The following is a 24,223-nucleotide window of genomic DNA, read 5'->3' as shown; positions in this document are numbered from 1 at the left end:
TCTGCAGCAGACAGGTTTGTGAGGTGAGATGTCTTCCCCTCCTGTTGGGTCCCTCACCACCTGCTGCAGACCCAGTCCAGCAGCTATGTCATTTAGGACTCGGCCAGCTCGGTCAGTAATGGTGCTACTGGACATTGAAGTCCCCCACCTAGAGTACATTCTGTGCCCGTGCCACCCTCAGTGCTTCCTCCAAGTGGTGTTCATGGTGATGAGGATTCATCAGCTGAGGGTGGGCGGTACGTGGTAATCAGCAGGAGGTTTCCTTGTCCATGTTTGACCTGATGCCATGAGACATCATGGGGTCTGGAGTCGATGTTGAGGACTCCCAGGGTAACTCCCTCCTAACTGTATACCACTGTGCCGGCCGCCACCTCTGCTGGACAGGACACACCCAGGGATGGGGTGAAGGTGGTGCCTGGGACATTATATGTCAGATACGGGCCTGACTTTTTCCCGCGTTGGGTGGGCTCGGCGGGAGCAGACAGTCGCAGAGCCCACTGCCGCTGGCGATCGGCTCCACGCCGCCATTTTACCTGGGTGGACCAATTAAGGCCAGCCCAGCGTAATACGCCAGCGGTAGCACTCAGCGCTACCTGTGTAGGCGGGGGAAGGAGGGAGAGGAGGGAGAGGAGGGGGCAGCCTCTTTTACACGCACGGAGCTGCCTCACGGAGATTGAAGCACTTTTGAAATAATTAAATAAACGGAATAAAAATTTAATGAAACATCCCTTCACGTGGCTGTGACATTTTTCAGAAAATTTTTAAATTTAATTTGTCAAAGCTTTAGGAAACCTCATCCCGCTCGTGGATAAGGTTTCCTAACAAACATAAAGGCTGCTTGAAATTAATTAGTTCCTTAATGGCCTCAATAGGCCTTGTCATTATCGGCGGATGCACAGCCCACTCCGGCACCCCCCCGTCGAATGAAACACCGCGACTCAGCACCATGAGGTTGGGACATATGCCCAACGTCATCGCACATCATTTTACCCCCAAGCGTGTCGGGCCCCCCTTCTGTACGCCGACTGAAAAATCCTGGCCACGATTCCATGAGGATGGCTATGACAGGCTGTTGCTTGACTAAATAGTGAGGCAGCTCTCCCAATTTTGGCACTAGCCCCCAGACATTAGTAAGGAGGACTTTGCAGGGCTGACTTTACCGTGGTCTAGGCCGATGCCGGGTGATCTATCTGGTTTCCTTCCTTTTTTGGAGACTTTGTAGTGGTTTGACACAACTGAGTGGCTTGCTAGACTATTTAAGGATGGGTCTGGAGTCACATGTAGGCCAGACTAAATAAGGACAGCAGATTTCCTTCCCTAAAGGGCATTAGTGAACCAAATGGGTTTTTACAGCAATCAACAATGGTTTAATGGTCATCTTTAGGCTTTTAATTCTATATTTTTTGATTGAATTCAAATTCCACCATCTGGTGTGGCAGGATTCGAACGCAGGTCCCCAGAGCATTACCCTAGGTCTCTGGATTACTAGTCCAGTGACAGCAACAACACCTATGCCATCACCTCCCCATTTTCCACAATAACCTTTGATGAGTCACCTTATCAAATGCAGTCTGGAAATCCAAGTACATCATGTCTACAGGCTCCCCTTTACCCACAGCAGTGTTACCCCTTCAAAGAACTCTAATAAATTGGTTAAACATGATTTCCCTTTCACAAAACCATGCTGACTCTCCCCTATTACATTAAGGTTTTATAAGTGCCCAGCTATAACATCTTTTAGGATCGATTCTAACACTTTCCCCACAATAGATGTCAAGCTAATTGCCCTATTGTTTCATATTTTCTGCCTCCCCTCCCTTCTTGAATAGAAGGTTATATTTGCTACTTTCCAGTCTGATGGAATCTTTCCAGAATCTAGTGAATTTTGGAAAATTAACACAAATGCATCCACTACCTCATTAGCCACCTCCTTTAAGACCCTAGGGTGAAGCCCATCAGGATCAGGAGACTTGTCAGCCCGCGGCTTCAACAGTTTGCTCAGTTCCACTTCCCTAGTGATTGTAATTTCATCATGATGGAATGATGGACTCAATGGTCTTCTTTTGTGCATATGATTCTATGAACCTCATTAGTTCTTTTGTGGTTTGCTCTGCTGCTGGCTAATGGAATGTTGGTCTTTGCCTTGAGGGATTGAATTATTAACGTACGGAAGCTATGCTTTAGTTGTATAGAGGCTAAGTCCAGGTGTAGCACAGTCACACTATTTCGTGTAACACTGTTCAGTTTTGGCACTACTCCTCAGGTTGGATATATTAGTCTTGTGTTTTTCTCCAGCTCTGTGTATCTATTTCACCCGCCCAACCCTTCCTCCCCTGGCTGTGTGTGTTTCTTTGCTTCATGAGAATTTTACTATTTTCAATCTTTTAATTTTCTGGAAAGCTCCACATTTCTCAAAATTAACCCACCCAACCTGTCCTATGTCCAGCCCTGTTCATTACTAGTTTGCAAAGCCCCTAATTTGGTGTTTGCAAGTACTGACATTATTCTGATTGTATCCTGTCCACATCATTTATGTTTTTGGCAAATGATATCTGAATGTTAACTTGAATATTTCACAGTCTCCCGCTGAGAAGTGCAGAATGGCAATAGTGGAAAATGACACAAAATTAAAGTCTGCTGGCTGGACCCAGAGGATAGATCAGTCTGTCAAAACTATCCCTTTCCTGACATTTCCCTTCTCTCATGCTTTCTACTGAAACTCATAAACTCATAGGAGGAGGCCATTCGGCCCATCATGTCCACGCCGCCCAACAAAGATCTGACTATACTGATCCCATTTTCCAGCGCTTGGCCCAAAGCCCTGGAGGCTATGGCAATGCAAATTAGTATCTAAATACTTCTTAAATGTTAGGAGAGTTTCTGACTCAACCACCCTTTCAGGCAGTGAGTTCCAGACTCCCACCACCCTCTGGGTGAAAAAATTTCTCAACTCCCCTCTTAGCCTTCTACCTCTTACCTTAAATCTATGCCCCCTGGTTATTGACCCTCTACTAATGGAAAAAGCACCTTCCTATCCATCCTATCTATGCCCCTCATAATCTAATACTCCTCCTTCAGGTCCCCTCTCAACCTTCACTGCTCCAAGAGAAACAACCCCAGCCTATCCAATCTTTCCTCATAGCTCAAACCCTCCAGCCCAGGCAGCATCCTGGTAAATCTCCTCTGCACCCTCTCCAGTGCAATCACATCCTTCCTATAATGTAGTGACCAGAACTGCATACAGTACTCCATTTGTGGCCTAACCAGCGTTTTATACAGTTCCAGCATAACCTCCCTGCTCTTGTATTCTATGCCTCGGCTAATAAAGGTAAGTATCCCATATATCTTCTTAACTACCTTATCTACCTGCCCTGCTACCTTCAGGTGGATATGCACACCAAGGACCCTCTGATCTTCAGTAATTTCCAGGGTCGTACTATTCGTGGTGTAATCCCTTGCGTTGTTAACCCTCCCCAAGTGCATTACCTCACACTTTTTTGGGTTGAATTATATTGTCCACTGCTCTGCCCACCTGACCAGTCCATTGATATCCTCCTACAGTTTACGGCTATCCTCCTCACTATTTACCACTCTACCAATTTTCATGTCATCCGCGAACTTCTTGATCATACCCCCTACATTTAAGTCCAAACCATTTATGTACACCACAAACAGCAAGGGCCCCAGCACCGAGCCCTGTGGAACTCCACTGGAAACAGACTTCCAGTCACAGAACACCCCTCTACCATCACCCTCTGCTTCCTGCCTCTCAGCCAATTTTATATTCAATGTGCCACTTTGCCTTGGATCCCATGGGCTCTTACTTTCTTGACCAGTCTGCCATGAGGGACCTTATCAAAAGCCTTGCTAAAGTCCATGTAGACCACATCAAATGCATTACCCTCATCAACACTTCTTGTTACCTCCTTAAAAAATTTGATCAAATTTGTCAACCACTTGGGCCAAATCGTATCTCATCTTTAGTAAAATTAGCCTTTCCCCAGTTTAGAACTTTTATTCCTGGCCCAACCTTATCCTTTTCCATAACTATCCTAAATCTAACTGAGTTAAGGTAACCATCTACAAAATGCTCTCCTATTGATACGCTTTCTACCTAGCCAGGCTCATTTCCGAAAATTAGGTCCAGAACTGCCCCTTCCCTTGTTGGGCTATGTACTGACTAAAAAAGTTCTCCTGGATGCAACTTAAGAATTTTCCTCCCTCCCTACCTTGCACACTAAAACTCTCCCAGTTAATATTACTGCCTTATTATTCTTAAACTTCTCTGAAATTTGATTACATATTTGATTCTCTATCTCTCCCTGACTGTTTTAGGGCCTATAGTACACACCCAACAGCATGTTTGCCTCTTTTGTGTTTTTTACTTCTACCCATATGGCTTCATTTGATGATCCTGCCAAGATATCATCCCTCCTCACTGCTATAATTGATTCCTTGATCAATATTGCAAACCCCATCCCCTCCTCTTCTATCCCCCTCTCTATCTCGTCTGAATATCCTATAACCAAGAATGCTGAGCTGCCAACCCTGCCCTTCTTTTAGCCAAATCCAACTTGTACAGGTCCCACCTCCCCCAGCAATGGTTCGAATGCCCCAGGAATCTAAAGCCCTCCCTCCTGCACCATCTCTCCAGCCAGGCATTCATCTGCTCTGTCCTTCTGTTCCTATACTCACTACTCCATGGCACTGGGAGTAATCCAGAGATTGCTACCTTTGAAGCCCTGCTTTTCAATTTCCTACCTAACTCTCTGCTTGCAGGACCTCGTTTCTCTTTCTTCCTACATCATTGGTCCCAAAATGGACCACGACCTCTGGCTGTTCATCTTCCCCCTTCAGAATGCCCTGAAGCCGTTCCATGACATCCTTGACCCTGACACCTGGGAGGCAACATACCTTCCTTGAGTCACATTTACAGCCACAGAAGCGCCTGTCTACTCCCCTCACTAACGAACCCCCTACCACTATTGCCCTTCCACATACCTTCCTCCCCCTGCCACCCCTGAGCAGCTGGGCCACCCACAATGCCATGGCCTTGGCTCTGGTTGGCCTGCACAGGGGAACCGTCACTCTCACCATTTTCCAAGGCTGAAAAATGGTTTTGAGAGCAAAATGCACTCAGGGGATTCCCTCACTACCTGCCTGGTCCCCTTCTTCTGTCTGGCGCTCACCCATTCCCCCTCTGCCTGCACTTCCTTAAGCTGCGGGGTGACCACATCCTGAAACATGTTATTTTTCAAGTCTCTTTTAACAGTTTTGATGATTGGTTCAGAACAGGGGCAGTTCTTTGAAAGATATAAATATGCATGGCAAAATGGGAGCTTCTCTTCACCTCATCTTCAACAACATAAAGACCATTTCTTTTCTCTGTGTCTCTGTTCTTAGCTTACACCTTCTCGGGTAGTTATCACAGACTCAGGACTCAGGTGACTGGAGTGTGACATCCGCTTATGTCTTGTCAGGTTTACTGACTGCTCCCTACCAGGCTCTGAGTTTGTGAGTGTCCTGTTCTTGCCAGATCGATAACACTGATATTGTTGTACATGATGTTCTCCACACAGCCCCGGAAGTTTGGCTTGTCGACCAGTCTTAGTCTCTCAGTGGTATTCAACCCACCAAAGAAAATCTGAAATAAAGGTAAAGTGTAAGAAAACAAGAAGCAGTTAGGTGAAGCAATCTTAAAACTTCAATTAAATTGCAGTTGAGTTATACTAGATAGAACTAAACCGGTGTTCTGGCCACTTCTCTAGTGATGCCACATTGATTCGTATAAAACTAACAAATGGTTAGCAGTGAGAAAGTAAGCTGTACAAACAGTATTATGCCAGGATCAACAGGTTTACCAAAACAATGACATACAAGCAGGAAATGCTGCACACGAATAAGGGACAAACTCAAATGCAACAGGAAACTGAAACATTTAACTTAAATTTGTAACTGAGTTGAACCTTATTCAACAATTCAGAAGATTTCAGCCAGAGCATACCAACCTATGGCAGCTCCAAGACCAACTTACCATAGAATCCAAATCCAGGTGGTCAAAATCACCATTCGTGTGCACACGTTCAACATAACCATCAAGCGTGAAATTAACATCTTGCCCATAGCGCTCGATTTCAACCATGTGCCAGTGTTGGTCATCTAGCAAACTGCCCAGGGTGACAGAAGTCTCTCCACTGACAGAATGGATGGTGCTGCTGCCTGCACAGGAAATGGGGAACATGGCAAAAACAATAAACATGAGACACATTAACTCACGCAAATTAAACTCTCTGATACGACCTGTAATCAGCAGTGTGCTTGGGATCATGTCTTTTATTTTTAAAAATTTTAAGTTCATTTCCAGCATCACAGGCAAGGCCAACATTTATTGCCCATCCCTAGTTGCCCTTGAGAAGGTGGTGGTGAGCTGCCTTCCATGTGGTGTAGGTACACCCACAGTGCTGTTAGGGAGGGAGTTCCAGGATTTTCACCCAGGGACAGCGAAGGAACGGTGATATATTTCCAAGTCAGGATGGTTAGTAGCTTGGAAGGGAACTTCCAGGTGATGCTGTTCCCATGTATCTGCTGCCTTTGTACTTCTAGGTGGTAGAGATAGCAGGTTTGGAAGGTGCTGTCTAAGGAGCCTTGGCGAGTTGCTGCAGTACATGTTGTATTTGGTACATACTGCTGCTACTGTGTGTCGGTGGTGAAGGGAGTGAATGTTTGTGGAAAGGGTGCCAATACAGGGGACGGTTTTGTCCTGAGTAGTGTTGAGCTTCTTGAGTGTTTTTGGGGCCACCTTCACCCAGGCAAGTGGGGAGTATTCTATCACACTCCTGACTTGTGCCTTGTAGATGGTGGACAGGCTTTGGGAAGTTAGGAGGGGAGTAACTGCCACAGAGTTCCTGGTCTCTAGCCTGCTCCTGCAGCCACAGAGTTGATTTGGCTCAAGACATTGACAGTGAGGGATTCAGCGATGGTGATGCTGAGGGAGATGATTAGATTCTCTCTATTGTTGGAGGTGATCATTGTCTCATGCAAGTGTTGCTTACAACTTAGCAACACAAGCCTGAATGTTGTCCAGGTTTTGCTGCATAGTCTTCTTCCGTATCTGAGGTGTCATGAATGGTACTGAGGATGGCAAACCAGCGAACATCCCCATTTCTGACCTTAGGATGGAAGGAAGGTCATTGATGAAGCAGCTGAAGATGGTTGGGCCGAGGACACTACCCTGAGGAACTCCTGCAGTGATGTCCTGGGGCTGAGATGATTGACAAATGCAATCATCCTTTTTTGTGCTAGATATGACTCCAACCAGTGGAAATTATTCCCCAATTCGCACTGACTTCAATTTTGCTATGTGTTATTTTGCTATTCTTACACTTTATCTTTAGCTCCTTGATGCCACATTTGATCAAAAGCTGCTTGATGTCGAGGGCAGTCACTCTCACCTCACCTCAGGAGTTCAGCTATTTTATCCATGCTTGAACCAAGGCTGTAATGAGGTCAGGAGCTGAGTGATCCTGGCCGAACCCAAACTGGGCACCAGTGAGCAGGTTATTGCTAAGCAATTGCCATTTGATAGCACTGTCGATAACACCTTCCATCACTTTACTGATGATCAAGAGTAGGCTGATGGGGCAGTAATTGGCTGGGTTGGATTTATCCTGCTTTTTGTGGACAGGACATAGCTGGCAATCATCCACATAGCCAGGTAGATGCCAGTGTTGTACTGGGACAGCTTGGCTAGAGGTGCAGCAAGTTTTAGAGCCCAAGTCTTCAGTGCTATTGCCGGAATGTCGTCAGGGCCCATAGCCTTTGCAGTATCCAGTGCTTCAGCTGTTTCTTGATATCGCGTGGAGTGAATCGAATTGTCTGAAAACTGGCACCTGTGATGCTGGAGACCTCCGGAGGAGGCCGAGATCGATCATCCACTCGGCATTTCTGGCAGAAGGTGGTTGCAAAAGTTTCAGCCTTGTCTTTTACACTGACCTGCTGGACTCCTCCATCACTGAGGATGGGGATATTTGCGAAGCCTCCTCCACCAGTGAGTTGTTTAATTATCCACCACCATTCGCGACTGGATGTGGCAGGACTGCAGAGCTTAGATCTGACCCTTTGGTTGTGTAACTGTTTAGCTCTGTCTATCGCATGTTGCTGCCACTGTTTAGCACACATGTAGTTCTGTGTTGTAGCTTCACTAGGTTGGCACCTCCTTTTTAAGCTATGCTTGGTGTTGCTCCTGGCGTGCCTTTCTACACTTATTTAAACAGGGTTGGTCCCCAGGCTTGATGGTAGAGTGAGGGGTATGGCAGGCCATGAGGTTACCAATTCTGCTTCTGGTGGCTCACAGTACCTCATGGATGCCCAGTCTTGTGCTGCTAAATCTGTTCTAAACCCATCCCATTGTGTTAGCGCCACACAACACAATGGAGGATATCCTTTATGTGAAGGTGGGCTTTGTCTCCACAAGGACTGTGCTAAGGGAAATCATACCAATACAGTCATTGACAGGTGCATCAACAATTGGTAGGTTGATGGGGATGCAATCAAGTAACATAGAAATGTAGAAAATAGTAGTAGGTCATTTGGCCCTTCAAGCCTGCTCCATCATTCAATATTATCATGGCTGATCCTCTATCTCAACGCCGTACTCTCATGGTCTCCCCATAACCCTTGATGCCTTGAATGAGCGGTGATATATTTCCAAGTAAGGATGGTGAGTGGCTTGGAGGGGAACTTGTAGGTGGTGGCATTCCCATGTGTCTGCTGCCCTTGTCTGTACTGATGCTATTACTGATACTGTTGCTCATACTGACGCAGTTGCTGATGCTGTTACTAATGCTGTTGCTGATATTGCTGCTGTTACTGTTACTGGTGCTGTTACTGATAATGTTGCTGAAGTTGAATCATAGAATTAATACAGCACAGAAGGAAGCCATTCGGCCCATTGTGTCTGCACCAGCTCTCCAAATGAGCATTATGGCCTAGTGCCATTTCCCTGCCTTTCCCCCGTATCCCTGCACATTGTTTCTATTCAAATAATCATCTAATGCCTTCTTGAATACCTCGTTTGAACCTGTCTCCACCACATTTCCAGGCAGTGCATTCCAGACCCGAACCACTCGTTGTGTGAAAAAGTTTTTTCTCACATCACATTTGCTTCTTTTGCAAATCACCTTAAATCTGTGCCCTCTCGTTCTTGATCCTTTTACATGTGGGAACAGCTTCTCCCTATCTACTCTGACCAGCCCCCTCATAATTTTGAACACCTCTATTAAGTTTCCTCTTAGCCTTCTTCTCTCCGAGGAGAACAGTCCCAACCTCTCTGATCTATCTTCGTGACCAAAGTTTGTCATCCTTGGAACCATTCTTGTAAACCTCTTCTGCACTGTCTCCAATGTGTCACATCCTTCCTATAATGTGGCATCCAGGGAGTTCTGGATTTGTTTGCCCTATCTTTCCCTTTTGATGGAATATAACTCGACTGTGCCTGAACCAATTCTTTTTTGAAGGTAGCCCATTGTTCAGCTACAGCTTCTCCTGCCAATCTTGGTTCCAGTATGTCTGGCCCAGCTCCGTTCTTGCCCCATTGAAGTCGGCTCTCCCCCAGTTCTTACTCTGGATTGCACATTGTCCTTTTCTACCATCATCCAAAACCTTATGATACAATGACCACTTCTCCTAAATGTTCCCCCACGGACACTTAATCTACTTGGCCCGCCTCATTTCCAAGAACCAGGTCCAACAGTGCGTCTTTTCTTGTTGGATTGGACACATATTGCTGTAGAAAATTCCCCTGAACATAATCTTGGAACTTTTGTCCCTCTTCACCTTTTACACTGCCGCTGTCCCAGTCTATATTTGGGTAATTAAAGTCACCCATTATACCTACTCTATAATGTTTCCATCTACTCTGTAATTACCCTGCAGATTTGTTCCTCTATGTCCTTCTCATTATTTGGTGGTCTATAGACTACACCAAGCAATGTAACTGCACCCTTTTTGTTCCTTAGCTCTAGCCAAATTGATTCTGCCCTTGAACCCTCTGGGACATCCTCTTTCTCCAGTACTGCAATGCCCTTCTTAACCAATACCACTCCACCTTCCCTTATCTTTTCTGAACACCTTGTACCCGGGAATATTTAACACCCAGTCCTGCCCTTTCTTCAGCCAGGTCTCTGTTATCACCACAACATCATATTTCCACATGGCAATCTGCGCCTGTAACTTCCCAATCTTATTTACTATGCGCCGTGCATTCACATACATACATAGTAACCCTGTTTTAAACTTCATTACTTTCTTCCTTGCTCCAGCTCCACCTGTTAACTTAATATTCTCTGTATTCGAGCTATCTGTCCCTCCCAGTATTTTGTGCTCCCGGTATTCCTCTCGAATATTTTCTCTTGGTTCCCAAACCCCTGCCGAGTTAATTTAAAGCCCTCCCAACAGCACTAGCAAAACGCCCTGCAAGGAACTCGGTCCCAGCTCTGTTCAGGTGCAACCCGTCCGGCTTGTACAGGTGCCATCTCCCCCAGAGCCAGTCCCAGGGTCCCAGGAATCTAAAGCCCTCCCTCCTGCACCATCTTTCCAGCCATGCATTCATCTGCCTTATCCTCCTATTTCTGTACTCACTGGCACGTGGCACTGGGAGTAATCCAGAGATTACTACATTTGAGGTCCTGCTTGCTAAATTTTTACCTAGCTCCCTAAATTCTGATTGCAGGACCACATCCCCCTTCCTATCTAAGTCATTGGAACCATGTGGACCACGACCTCTAACTGATCACCCTCCCCCAGAAGAATGTCCTGCAACCACTCCGTGACATCTTTGACCCGTGGACCAGGGAGGCAACAAACCATCCTGGAGTCACATCTATGGCCACAGAAACGCTGTTCTCATACGGATGCTAATGCTGTTGCTGATACTAATGCTGCACTGTTACTGATGCTGACACTGATACTGTTGCTGTTACTGATAATGATGGTGATACTGTCACTGATACTGTTACTGATTCTCACCTTTTGTTCCAGGTTTATTTGATTAACTGAATTCCCCAGCTGCTGTGGTGGAAATGAGCTCATGCCTCCAGGTCATTAGTCTATGCCTTTCAATTACTAATCCAGTAACATAACCATGATATGACCTTACACTGGGTCCATAAATTAGTAGCATTCCTCAGGTCCAACACAAGAGTCTATAATTGGCAGTGATCCTGAGGTCCAGTAATAGGGTCTGTAATTCGCAATGTGCTTTGATTCAGGTTTCTCTCTGCTCTGCTTGTCTGATTTCAATGAGTGGACTCAGTCAATACTGGCTACTAGCCCCAGTGAGGAGCCTGTTAAATGGTGCACTTCCCCAGATTAAATACCTAAATTAATGTGAAACAGCAGTTTTGCTCCCTGCAGCTCCACAGTGATATAATCTCCCTCTTCGCCCTCGCTGTGTAAGAGAAGTCCGTCCTGAGCTATGGTTTTGAAGTTGAATGAGATGGAGTCAAAGAGCGTGCGAGTATTTCTGTCCTGGAATCGGTAGCTCAGTGAACTGTTCCCATCGAAAGAGACCACGTCAGAATCTAAAAATGGAATAAAAGTTATCAATATTAACCACAGCCAAAGCCCAGAAATACAGAAATAGCAGTCATTTCAAATCAGCACCAGGGTGGGGTTGGGGAGGGGGTGGGGTTGGGGAGGGGTAGGGGGTGGGGTTGGGGAGGGGGTGGGGGAGGGTGTGGGGTTGGGGAGGGGGTGAAGTTGGGGAGAGGTTAGAGTGGGGGTTGGGGAGGGGGTGGGGTTGGGGTTAGGGGGGTTGGGGAGGGGGTTGGGGAGGGGGTGGGGTTGGGGTTAGGGGGGTTGGGGAGGGGGTGGGGTTGGGGAGGGGGTGAGTTTGGGGAGGGGGTGGGGTTAGGGAGGGGGAGGGGGTGGGGTTGGGTGGTGCAAGAAGACAGGAAGGAAAGAAAAGCACTTACATTGTGCTTTATTGTCCATTTGGAAGCTTTAACATCCAGTGACTGTTGGAATGTAGCAAAGTCTTGCATACTGAATTTGCTCTCAGTTACACTAACTGAAAGAATCAGATTGGCTGACAGCAATAAAATGATATGTGCGAGAATATGAATTAGGAGGAGGAGGAGGCCACTCGGCCCCTCGAACCTGCTCCGTTATTCAATGGGTGGGGCGGGAAATGTCTTGACCAATCAGAGTCAAGCTGCTTGGCTTAAATTTCAAACAATGGCAACGCCTCTAACACTTGCCAACCAATCAGCATTCTCTTCTCATACAGCATATGTTCTTTCCCCTGACATTGGTATTTTCTTGCGAATTGTCCTGATGAGTGCAAGACAAAAAGCTTCGACAAAAAATGTCTCTTTTTCAGCAACACTCAAGTTCTGTCTGAACAAATGACTACTATTTATTTCTTTGCAGCCTCCATATGTTCTCTTCACAGTTTACTTTCCTACATATCTGTGTCATCAACAAATTTAGCAACCATACCTTCTGTCCATTCATCCAAGCCATTTATATAAAATTGTATAAAGTTGAGGCCCCAGCACTAATCCCACCACTTGTTACATCTTGCCAACCAGAAAATGACTCATTTATGCCAATTCTCTGTTTCCTGTTAGCCAGCCAATCTTCTATCCATGCCAATGTTCCCCCCACACCATGAGCTTTTATTTTCCACAACAACCTATGAGGTGGCACCTTATCAAATGCCTTCATGAAATCCAAAAATGGCACATCCACCGGTTCCACTTTATCCACAGCACATGTGACTTCCCCAAAGAACTCAAATAAATTGGTTTAACATGATTTCCCTCGCACAAAACCTTGATTACCTTGAATTTATCTATGTGCCCTGCTATAATGTCTCTGATAATAGCAAACATTTTCCCTATGACAGATGTTAAGCTAACTGGCCTGCAGTTTCCTGTTTTCTATCTCCCTCCCTCTCTGAATATAGGAGTTACATTAGCTATTCCAATCTAATCGAATCTTTCCTAAATCTAGTGAATTTTGGAAAATTAAAACCAACGCATCAACTATCTCACTAACTACTTCTTTTAGGATCCTAGGATGAAATCCATCAGGACCCGGGGACTTGTCAGCCGCTGTTCTAACAATTTGTTAAGTACCACTTCCCTGGTGATTGTGATTTTCTTGAGTTCCTCCCTCCCTTCTATTTCCTGGCTTTGATAGATTGTGTACAGAAAGAATGTTTCCACTTGTGGGGAAGAGCAGAACTAGAGGCCGTCGATATAAGATAGTCACCAAGAAATCCAATCGGGAATTTAGAAAAGACATCTTTACCCAGACGAGAATGTGGAACTCGCTGCCACAGGGAGTAGGTGAAGTATTTTTGGGAAATCCAGGCAAGCATTTGAGGAAGAGGGAATAAAGGGTTACAATGGTAGAATTAGATGAGGAAAGATGGGAGGATGCTCAGGAGGAGCAGAAACACCATCGTGGACTGGATGGGCTGAATGGCCTGTTTCTGTGCCGCATATCCTATGTAATCCCACTGATGTACAATATAAATTGAGGTTACAATTCCTACAATTTCAAAAACTTTGCAAGATGTTTCAATCCAATTTATAACAAAATTCAGACATTAATTTGGTTCAATTTACACAGCCAGTCCCAGAAATTAGGGGAAAGATGGTTGAGGAACAGAATTAGTATTTCAGGTCGATGACCTTTAGGGGAGATTATTGTCCTGAAACCTTTAGTGGGTTAAATAAGGAATTTAACAGATTCTGGTTAACAAATGGGATTCAAGGCTATGAGACATGCACCAAAGGAATACTGTGGTTAAGTGAGCAAGATGCGCTGAAGGTATCCTACCTGACTCTGCTACTTTGATGCTATAATGTTTATAAATTGCTGTGATCCCTTGTAACATTGAATTATTCTGTTGCAATCTCACAAAATTAGTTCTTCATCAACTGAAGGAACCAATCTCTACAAATCAGATTACACAAACCTGCTTGGTTCTAACTTATTGAACAGTCTCTGAGGAAGAGTGATACGGACTTGAAACTCTGTTACTCTCTCCACAGAAGCTGCCAGAACTGCTGAGTTTTTTCAGCATTTTTTATTTTTACTTCAGATTTCCAGCATCTGCAGTATTTTTGATTTTACATTATGGCAGTATTGGTACTTGCCGTAATGGCAGCCGTAGACTTCGACACGGAGCCCAACGTAATGACCCGGCCTCCAGCTGATTGCCACGAAGCGGACAGAACGTGCGAGAACCGGCCGCCAGAGCTCATGTCGAACCACATCATCAGAATTCCGGTTTCCTGCAAATGTCTTTAACAAAAGTGTCATTATTCCACAGGGTTGGAGACAAAGGGGTGGGGGGAGGTCAGAGGACAGACAGACGGTTGGGGAGGCACAGAGGTTGGGGTATTTAGAATTGGGGTATTTTTCACGTGCAATATTACAGTGAGAAATGTTTATCAAGTCTCCACATATCCTCACTTTCAATGAAGTTACACTCACACACTCACTCAGACTCACTCACTCACAATAAGTTTATTGGACGATGTGTAAATCACTTCTCAGTTCAATAGGGCTCAGTTACTAAGGATATCACTACATTCTGATCAATATAACTTATTCAGTTGATGAGATGTATACATGAACTGAAGATCCAAGGACAAAGTCCTTGAAAATATTTTCTGGATTCTGGACATTTTTCAGTCTGTCTAAGAGGTCTATTTGCAAGTGCCAGACATACCCAGTTATGTCCCTGTTGATAGAAAGGTTTCCAGTTGTCTGCTCGGTCACCATACAGGAAGAGATACTTGGTCACCCAATCATAAGAATTGTAAGTTCCTTGTGTTGCGATTGCAGTGATTTTCGATCTCTGGGACAGGTTAATCTGCAACCAGGGGAGTCGGTCTGAAAGCTGTGGGGACCAGCCTCCTCCTGCTGAAAAATAAAAACAATGGTAGCAAGTGAGGCAGTGACCACAGCCACCCAAACCGGGGTGGGGGGGGGGGGGTTGCTGGCGGCGGTGTGGAGGAGGAGAACTGGACTAAACCTTGGGCTCATTTCCCCATAACTTGTACTGGAGACAGAATGAACATCTCTGAACTGCAACCCCCTCAACACGGGCATTAGTCCAGGAGCTCGGAGAGTGTAAAGTCACTCAATGTTATTACTACTTGACAGGATTGACTTCCATGGTCGATGGGAGGATTTGAGTAAACATGGGGTGCACCCAGCCCTCTTCCCCCTCACTGCTTCACTCCTAACCTTTTAACCACCCTTCATCACACCACATCCCTCAGCCACACTTACCCACCAACCCCCTTCCCAAGCCCATCAAGCCTACACCCCACTCCCACATCCTCTCTTCCTGAACTCCCCTCCTGCCTATCACCTTCCCCTTTCTCCACCCACTTCTTCACCCTCCTGCTAATACCCCATGCACCAACCCCCAACCTCCTCTCCCCCACTGCCTCATCTTCCTCTCACACACTACCCCTCCCCCATCTCAACCACCATTACCCCTCCATTCCTTCTACCACAGCACTGCTCCTTCCTCGCCCCATCCTACCATCCTTACCCCTCATGCCTCTCCACCACCTGCTCTTCCCCACCCCCTCTCCCATCCACACTCTTGCCCTAACTTTGCCTGTACATGACATGAATTTTGACCTTACTGTACAATTTTCCATAGCCAGGTGAGTAGGAATATGAGTAATAGGAGGAAGCTGTCAATGCGCTTGAGTATTCTTGTTCCACCAGAGCCTCGTTACATCGTTCTGGAAGAAAGAACAAAATTTACACGTTTTTGTTTTACAACAATTTCAGATTTTGACTATCTAGCTAAAAATTAAGAACTCTAATCCTGACCTCAGTTTTGTCAAAATTCTCCCTCAGCCACCGCACCCTAAATAAAACATTATGACCGGGCAAACTGATGTAATTCCTTAATATAACAATACCAGCAGCTCCCAGGCCTGAGGGCGGGACCAGGGCAGCCAATAGCAGCATCCTACCAGGCCAATGGGCGGGGCCGAGGCAGCCAATACCAGCATCTCCCATAACAATGGGCAGGGCCAAGGCAACCAATACCAGCAAGTCCCTGTCTGGTGGGAGGGGCCCAGGCAGCCAATATCAGCAGCTCCTGGGCCAATGGGTGGGACCAGGGCAGCCAACAGCTGCAGACCTCAGATATAAAAACAAAAAACTGCGGATGCTGGAAATCCAAAACAAAAACAGAATTATCTGGAAAAACTCAGCAGGTCTGGCAGCATCAGCGGAGAAGAAAAGAGTTGACGTTTCGAGTCCTCATGACCCTTCAACAGAGGACTCGAAACGTCAACTCTTTTTTTCTCCGCCGATGCTGCCAGACCTGCTGAGTTTTTCCAGGTAAAGCTGCAGACCTCAGTTCAGCAGGCGGGGCCAAGGCAGCCAATAGTAGTATTTCCCAGTCCAATGGGAGGGATGCTTGTGAGTGGGAGGAATTCGCACCAGAAATGCACAACTCCAAAAACCAATGAGCAGAAATGGCTTTTTTTCATTCATTCACAGGATGTGGGCTTCATTGGCTGGGCCAGTATTTATTGCCCATCCCTAGTTGCCCTTGAGAAGGTGGTGGTGAGCTGCCTTCTTGAACTGCTGCAGTCCATGTGGTGTAGGTACACCCACAGTGCTGTTAGGGAGGGAGTTCCAGGATTTTGACCCAGCGACAGTGAAGGAACGGCAATATATTTTCAGGTCAGGATGGTAAGTGACTTGGAGGGGAAACTTCTAGGTGGTTGTGTTCCCATTTATCTGCTGGCCTTTTCCTTCTAGGTGGTGGTGGTCGTGGATTTGGGAGGCGCTGTCAAAGGAGCCTTGGTGAATTCCTAAAATGCATCTTGTAGATGGTACACACTGCTGTTACTGTACATCAGTGGTGGAGGGAGTGAATGTTTGTGGATGTGGTGCCAATCAAACGGGCTGATTTGTCCTGGACGATGTCGAGCTTCTTCAGTGTTGCGGGAGCTGCACTCATCCAGGCAAATGGGGAGTATTCCATCACACTCCTGACTTGTAAATGGTGGACAGGCTTTGGAGAGTCAGAAGGTAAGTTACTCATCACAGGATTCCTAGCCTCTGACCTGCTCTTGTAGCTACAGGATTTATATAGCTAGTCCGGTTCAGTTTCTGGTCAATGGTAGCTCCCAGGACATTGATAGTGAGGGATTCAGTGATGGTAATGCCATTGAATGTCAAGGGGCGATGGTTGGATTCTCTCTTGTTGGAGATGGTCATTGCCTGACACTTGAGTGGCGTGAATGTTACTTGCTACTTGTCAGCCCAAGCCTGGATATTGTCCAGTTCTTGCTGCATTTAGACATGGACTGCTTTAGTATTTGAGGATACTGATGATAAACACTGTGTAATCATCAGTGAACATCCCCACTTCTGACTTTATGATGGAGGGAAGGTCATTGGTAAAGCAGTTGAAGATGGGTGGGCCAAGGACACTACCCTGAGGAACTCCTGCAGTGATGTCCTGGAGCAGAGATGACTGACCTCCAACAACCAGAACCATCTTTCTTTGTGCTAGGATTATTTACAGTCTGTATAATATACCAACTTAGTGCCTTATAATTCCCTGAATCTGGACTGAGAATATTCTACCCTGAGAAACCGGTTAGTTTGGGTTGGGTGGGGAGTATAAATGTAAAAAATCTGAAGTCCGCCTCCAGTCTATCCACTTCTGATTTGAATGGCAGGGGTGGGGCAGTGGCAGCATGTAAACATTTACAGGAGACAGGTTGGTCTTTTCAATATTACGAGGCTGAGTGCCTCATAATGTTGATTTTAAATGTAACCAACTTTTCTGGACCTTGAAAAATCCATCAGCTAAAGTCAGTTTACATGTTTCACCAAACCCCATATCCCAATCAGACCTCCAGTTACTCCCTCCCAATGACACTTCGCATCTCCCCAAAAGCCTCTAGTTCCCCCCCTCCTCCAGTCACCCCCTGCACAAACCCCTCCTCCCCTCCCCCACCCCCCCACCCATTGCAGCATCCCAGAAATGGAGACAAAAAAATATTACATTCAGCAGGTCTTGAGATAAACATTCTGACACCCCCCAATATCCCCAATCCCCTGAACTCCCCAACACCTCCACCCACTCTGCACAGCCTCAAACCCCCCCTCCCACTGCACACGCTCCCAACAACCCTACATCCCACCCACTGCACACTCCCACTCCCCAACGTCCCACCGCGCACCCCCCCCACCCACCAAAGGAGGCCATTCAACCCATCATGCCAGTGCTGGCTCTTTGAAAGAGCTATCCAATTAGTCCCACACTCCCCTGCTCTTTCCTCCTAGTGCTATGAATTATTTCTCTTTAATTAGTTATCTAATTTCCTTTTAAAAGTTCACATTGATTCTGCTTCTCTGCCCAGGATCAGCCATGGCTGCATCGAATGGCGGAGCAGACTCGATGACCCAGACGGTCTACCTCTGCCCAATGACGGCCCAGACGCTCTGCCCCTGCCCAATGACGGTCCAGACAGTCTGCCTCTGCCCAATGACGGCCTAGACGCTCTGCCCCTGCCCAATGACGGTCCAGACAGTTTGCCCCTGCCCCGTGTCTGGCCGGACGGTTTGCCCCTGCCCTGTGTCTGGCCGGACGGTCTACCCCTGCCCTGTGTCTGGCCGGATGGTTTGTCCCTGCCCTGTGTCTGGCCGGACGGTCTACCCCTGCCCTGTGTCTGGCCGGATGGTTTGCCCCTGCCCTGTGTCTGGCCGGGTGGTCTACCCCTGCTCCTATTCTGTTTTTTCCGGGCAGTGTGTTCCTGATCACAAGAGCTCAAGTAAAAAAAATAATTTATTTCTGCCAATCACCTTAAACCTGTGATTCTCTGGTTAGGTCGGTCCTGCCAGTTTCTCCTTATTTATTCTATCAAAACACATCCTGATTTTCAATTCCTCTTTGAAATCTCTTTCCAACCTTCTCTGCTCCAAGGAGAACAATCCCAGCCTCTCCCAAGAGCTGAAGCAGCTTTTCCCGGCTCTCATTCGGCTAAATCCTCTGTATCCACCTCCCCCCAGACCCCGGCCCCCAGACGCCGGACCACAGACCCCGGCCCCCAGACCCCAGACCCCGGAACACAGACCCCGGACCCCAGACCCCGGACCCCGGACCCCGGCCCCCAGACCCCAGACCCCGGCCCCCAGACCCCGGACTACAGACCCCGGACCCCGGCCCCCAGACCCCGGACCCCAGACCCCAGACCCCGGCCCCCAGACCCCGGACTACAGACCCCGGACCACAGACCCCGGCCCCCGGACCCCAGACCCCGGACCCCGGCCCCCAGACCCCGGACCCCGGCCCCCAGACCCCGGACTACAGACCCCGGACCACAGACCCCGGCCCCCAGACCCCAGACCCCGGCCCCCAGACCCCGGACTACAGACCCCGGACCACAGACCCCGGCCCCCGGACCCCAGACCCCGGACCCCGGCCCCCAGACCCCGGACCCCGGCCCCCGGCCCCCAGACCTAGGCCCCCAGACCCCGGACCACAGACCCCGGCCCCCGGACCCCAGACCCCGGACCCCAGACCCCGGACCACAGACGCCGGCCCCCGGCCCCCAGACCCCGGACCCCGGCCCCCGGACTCCAGACCCCGGCCCCCAGACCCCAGACCCCGGCCCCCAGACCCCAGACCCCGGACCACAGACCCCGGCCCCCGGGCCCTGACTCTATCCCAGGGCCATACAGGCGGCAGATTTGCTGCAGACCCGGGAACCCCCAGCAGCGCCGGACCCGCTCCCCAGTGGATCATAGTGGATCCGCATCTGATTGGCCGGTGGATCCCGGTGGATTCGCTCCTCGCCTGTTACCATCGGGTCATCTCCGAGCGGGCGGGTCAGACATTCCCCGAATCCTCGCTCAAACCAGGAGAGATCCCGATCCCGATCCCGCTCCCCATCCCGCTCCCGAACCCGATCCTGATCCTGATCCCGATCCCGCTCCACCTCCCAAACCCGATCCTGATCCTGATCCCGATCCCGCTCCACCTCCAAAACCCGCTCCCGATCCCGAACCTGATCCCGATCCCGCTCCTTACCGATTGAGCGGGAGCTGACGGTCACCAGGAGAAGCGGGAGGAGCAGCGGGAATGCGGCACCGGGGCTGCTGCGCTGCATTGTCCCAGTGTCCCGGCTCCGGCCGCTGCGGTTCTGCGGCTCCGCTCCGCTCCCGCTCCGGGGCGGGGATGCTGCAGTGAGTGACGCAGCTTTTCCCCTCCCACCGGGCCGGCTGCGGACTCAGGACGGCCCCGGGACTGCGGCTGCGGCGGGGCTGCTCCCTTCCCGCAATTAGATCAACAGAGGCGTCTACAAGTGTCCAACAGTCACCAATAATCACCAGTCACCAGTAACAGTAACAGTGATCTGTAATTATAACAATGATCTGTAATCTGCATCAGTGATCTGTAATTATAATGGTGATCTGCAATCTGTGTCAGTGATCTGTAATTATAACAATGATCTGTAATCTGCATCAGTGATCTGTAATTATAATGGTGATCTGCAATCTGTGTCAGTGATCTGTAATTATAACAATGATCTGTAATCTGTGTCAGTGATCTGTAATTATAATGGTGATCTGTAATCTGTGTCAGTGATCTGCAATTATAACAGTGATCTGTAATCTGTGTCAGTGATCTGTAATTATACTGGAGATCTGTAATTATAACAGTAATCTGTAATCTGTGACAGTGATCTGTAATTATAACATTGATCTGAAACCTGCGACAGTGATCTGTAATTATAACAGTGATCTGTAATCTGTGACAGTGATCTGTAATTATAACAGTGATCTGTAATTATAACAGTGATCTGTAATTATAATGGTGATCTGTAATCTGTATCAGTGATCTGTAATTCTAACAGTGATCAGTAATCTGTGTCAGTGATCTGTAATTATAACAATGATCTGTACTCTGTGTCAGTGATCTGTAATTATAACAATGATCTGTACTCTGTGTCAGTGATCTGTAATTATAACAATCATCTGTAATCTGTATCAGTGATCTGTAATTATAACAATGATCTGTAATCTGTGTCAGTGATCTGTAATTATAATGGTGATCTGTAATCTGTATCAATGATCTGTAATTCTAACAGTGATCAGTAATCTGTGTCAGTGATCTGTAATTATAACAGTGATCTGTAATCTGTGACAGTGATCTGTAATTGTAACAGTGATCTGTAATTATAACAATGATCTGTACTCTGTGTCAGTGATCTGTAATTATAACAGTGATCTGTAATCTGTGACAGTGATCTGTAATTGTAACAGTGATCTGTAATCTTTGACAGTGATCTGTAAACTTTGGCAGTGATCTGTAATCTGTGAAAGTGATCTCGAATTATAACAGTGATCTGTAATCTGTGTCAGTGATCTGTAACTATAATGGTGATCTGTAATCTGTGTCAGTGATCTGTAATTATAACAGTGATCTGTAATCAGTGGCAGTGATCTGTAATTATAACCGTGATCTGTAATCTGTGACAGTGATCTGCAATCTGGGACAGTGATCTGTAATTATAACAGTGATCTGTCATCTGTGACAGTGATCTGTAATCTGTGTCAGTGATCTGTAATAATAATATGCATCTGTAATCTGTGACAGTGATCTGTAATTATACTGGAGATCTGTAATTATAACAGTAATCTGTAATCAGTGACAGTGATCTGTATTTAAAACAGTGATCTGAAATCTGTGACAGTGATCTGTAATTATAACAGTGATCTGTAATCTGTGACAGAGATCTGTAATTATACTGGAAATCTGTAATTATAACAGTAATCTGTAATCTGTCGCAGTGATCTGTAATTGTACTGGTGATCAGTAATCTGTGACAGTGATCTGTAAATATAACAGTGATCTGTAATCTGTGTCAGTGATCTGTAATTATAATGGTGATCAGCAATCTGTGTCAGTGATCTGTAATCTGTGACAGTCATCTGTAATCTGTGACAGTGATCCGTAATTGTAACAGTGATCTGTAATCTGTGTCAGTGAGCTGTAATTATAATGGGGAGCTATAACCTGTGTCAGTGATCTGTAATTATAACAGTGATCTGTAATCTGTGACAGTGATCTGTAATTATAACAGTATCTGTAATCTGTGACAGTGATCTGTTATCTGTGTCAGTGATCTGTAATCTGTGACAGTGATCTCTAATTATAAAAGTGATCTGTAATCTGTGTCAGTGATCTGTAATTATAATGGTGATCTATAATCTGTGTCAGTGATCTGTAATTATAACAGTGATCTGTAATCTGTGGCAGTGATCTGTAATTATAACACTGATCTGTAAGCTTTGACAGTGATCTGTAATCTGTGACAGTATTTTGTAATTATAACAGTGATCTGTAATCTGTGACCGTGATCTGTAATCTGTGACAGTGATTTGTAATTATAACAGTGATCTGTAATCTGTGACAGTGATGTGTAATTATAACAGTGATCTGTAATCTGTGACAGTGATCTGTAATTATAACAATGATCTGTAATCTGTGTCAGTGATCTGTAACCTGTGTCAGTGATCTGTAATTATAACAGTGATCTGTAATCTGTGACAATGATCTGTAATTATACTGGAGATCTGTAATTTTAACAGTAGTCTGTAATCTGTGACAGTGATCTGTAATTATAACATTGATCTGAAATCTGTGACAGTGATCTGTAATTATAACAGTGATGTGTAATCTGTGACAGTGACCTCTAATTATAACAGTAATCTGTAATTATAACAGTGATGTGTAAGCTGTATAGTGATCTGTAATTATAACAATGATCTGTAATCTGTGACTGTGATATGTAATTAAAACAGTGATCTGTAATCTATGACAGTGATCTGTAATTATAACAGTGATCTGTAATCTATGACAGTGATCTGTAATTATAATGGTGATCTGCAATTATAACAGTAATCTGTAATTATAACGGTGAACTGTAATTGGTGACAGTGATCAGTAATCTGTGACAGTGATCTGTAATCTGTGTCAGTGATCTGTAATTATAACAGTGATCTGTAATTGAAACAGTGATCTGTAATTTGTGACAGTGATCTGCAATTATAACAGTGATCTGTAATTATACAGGAGATCTGTAATTATAGCAGTGATCTGTAATCTCTGACAGTGATCTGTAATCTGTGTTAGTGATCTGTAATTATAACAGTGATCTGTAAATATAACAGTGATCTGTAATCTGTGACAGTGATCTGTAATTATAATGGTGATCTGTAATCTGTGTCAGTGATCTGTAATTATAACAATGATCTGTAATCTGTGACAATGATCTGTAATTATAACAGTCATCTGTAATTTGTGACAGTGATCTGTAATTACTACAGTGATCTTTACTCTGTGTCAGTGATCTGTAAGTATAATGGTGATCTGTAATCTGTGACAGTGATCTGTAATTATAACAGTGACCTGTAATCTGTGACAGTGATCTGTAATTATAACAGTGACCTGTAATTATAACGGTGAACTGTAATTGGTGACAGTGATCAGTAATCTGTGACAGTGATCTGTAATCTGTGTCAGTGATCTGTAATTATAACAGTGATCTGTAATTGAAACAGTGATCTGTAATTTGTGACAGTGATCTGCAATTATAAAATTGATCTGTAATTATACAGGAGATCTGTAATTATAACAGTGATCTGTAATCTGTGTTAGTGATCTGTAATTATAACAGTGATCTGTAAATATAACAGTGATCTGTAATCTGTGACAGTGATCTGTAATTATAATGGTGATCTGTAATCTGTGTCAGTGATCTGTAATTATAACAATGATCTGTAATCTGTGACAGTGATCTGTAATTATTACAGTGATCTTTAATCTGTGTCAGTGATCTGTAAGTATAATGGTGATCTGTAATCTGTGACAGTGATCTGTAATTATAAGAGTGACCTGTAATCTGTGACAGTGATTTGTAATTATAACAATGATCTGTAATCTGTGACAGATATCTGTAATTAAAATGGTGATTTGTAATGTGTGTCAGTGATCTGTAATTATAACAGTGATCTATAATCTGTGTCAGTGATCTGTAATTATAACAGTGATCAGTAATCTGTGTCAGTGATCTGTAATTATAACAGTGATCTGTAATCTGTGAAGGTGATCTGTAAACTGTGTCAGTGATCTGTAATTATAATAGTG

At 45.8% G+C, this 24,223-nt stretch overlaps 1 protein-coding gene across 5 annotated transcripts in view; it reads right to left on the bottom strand.

The window, feature by feature from the left end:
* cntnap1 (contactin associated protein 1) overlaps nt 1–20,228 on the bottom strand; it is a 1,152,571-nt gene extending 1,132,343 nt beyond the window's left edge. For 4 of the 5 annotated variants that reach the window (XM_041173305.1, XM_041173307.1, XM_041173308.1 and 1 more), the window contains exons 1-7: nt 20,102–20,228; nt 15,678–15,779; nt 14,747–14,940; nt 14,169–14,316; nt 11,376–11,579; nt 6,035–6,219; nt 5,501–5,644 (exon numbers count right to left, since the gene is read on the bottom strand). In XM_041173305.1, the coding sequence (XP_041029239.1) occupies nt 5,501–5,644; nt 6,035–6,219; nt 11,376–11,579; nt 14,169–14,316; nt 14,747–14,940; nt 15,678–15,779; nt 20,102–20,180 (1,056 nt within the window). In that variant the 5' untranslated portion in view covers nt 20,181–20,228. The remainder of the gene's footprint in view (nt 1–5,500; nt 5,645–6,034; nt 6,220–11,375; nt 11,580–14,168; nt 14,317–14,746; nt 14,941–15,677; nt 15,780–20,101) is intronic. The other variant, XM_041173306.1, reaches the window with a different exon arrangement.
* Nucleotides 20,229–24,223: the final 3,995 nt, after the last annotated feature.

Source organism: Carcharodon carcharias, chromosome 23 (assembly GCF_017639515.1).
Source record: "Carcharodon carcharias isolate sCarCar2 chromosome 23, sCarCar2.pri, whole genome shotgun sequence".
Classification (NCBI taxonomy): domain Eukaryota; kingdom Metazoa; phylum Chordata; class Chondrichthyes; order Lamniformes; family Lamnidae; genus Carcharodon; species Carcharodon carcharias.
This window is presented reverse-complemented; position numbering and strand designations above follow the sequence as displayed.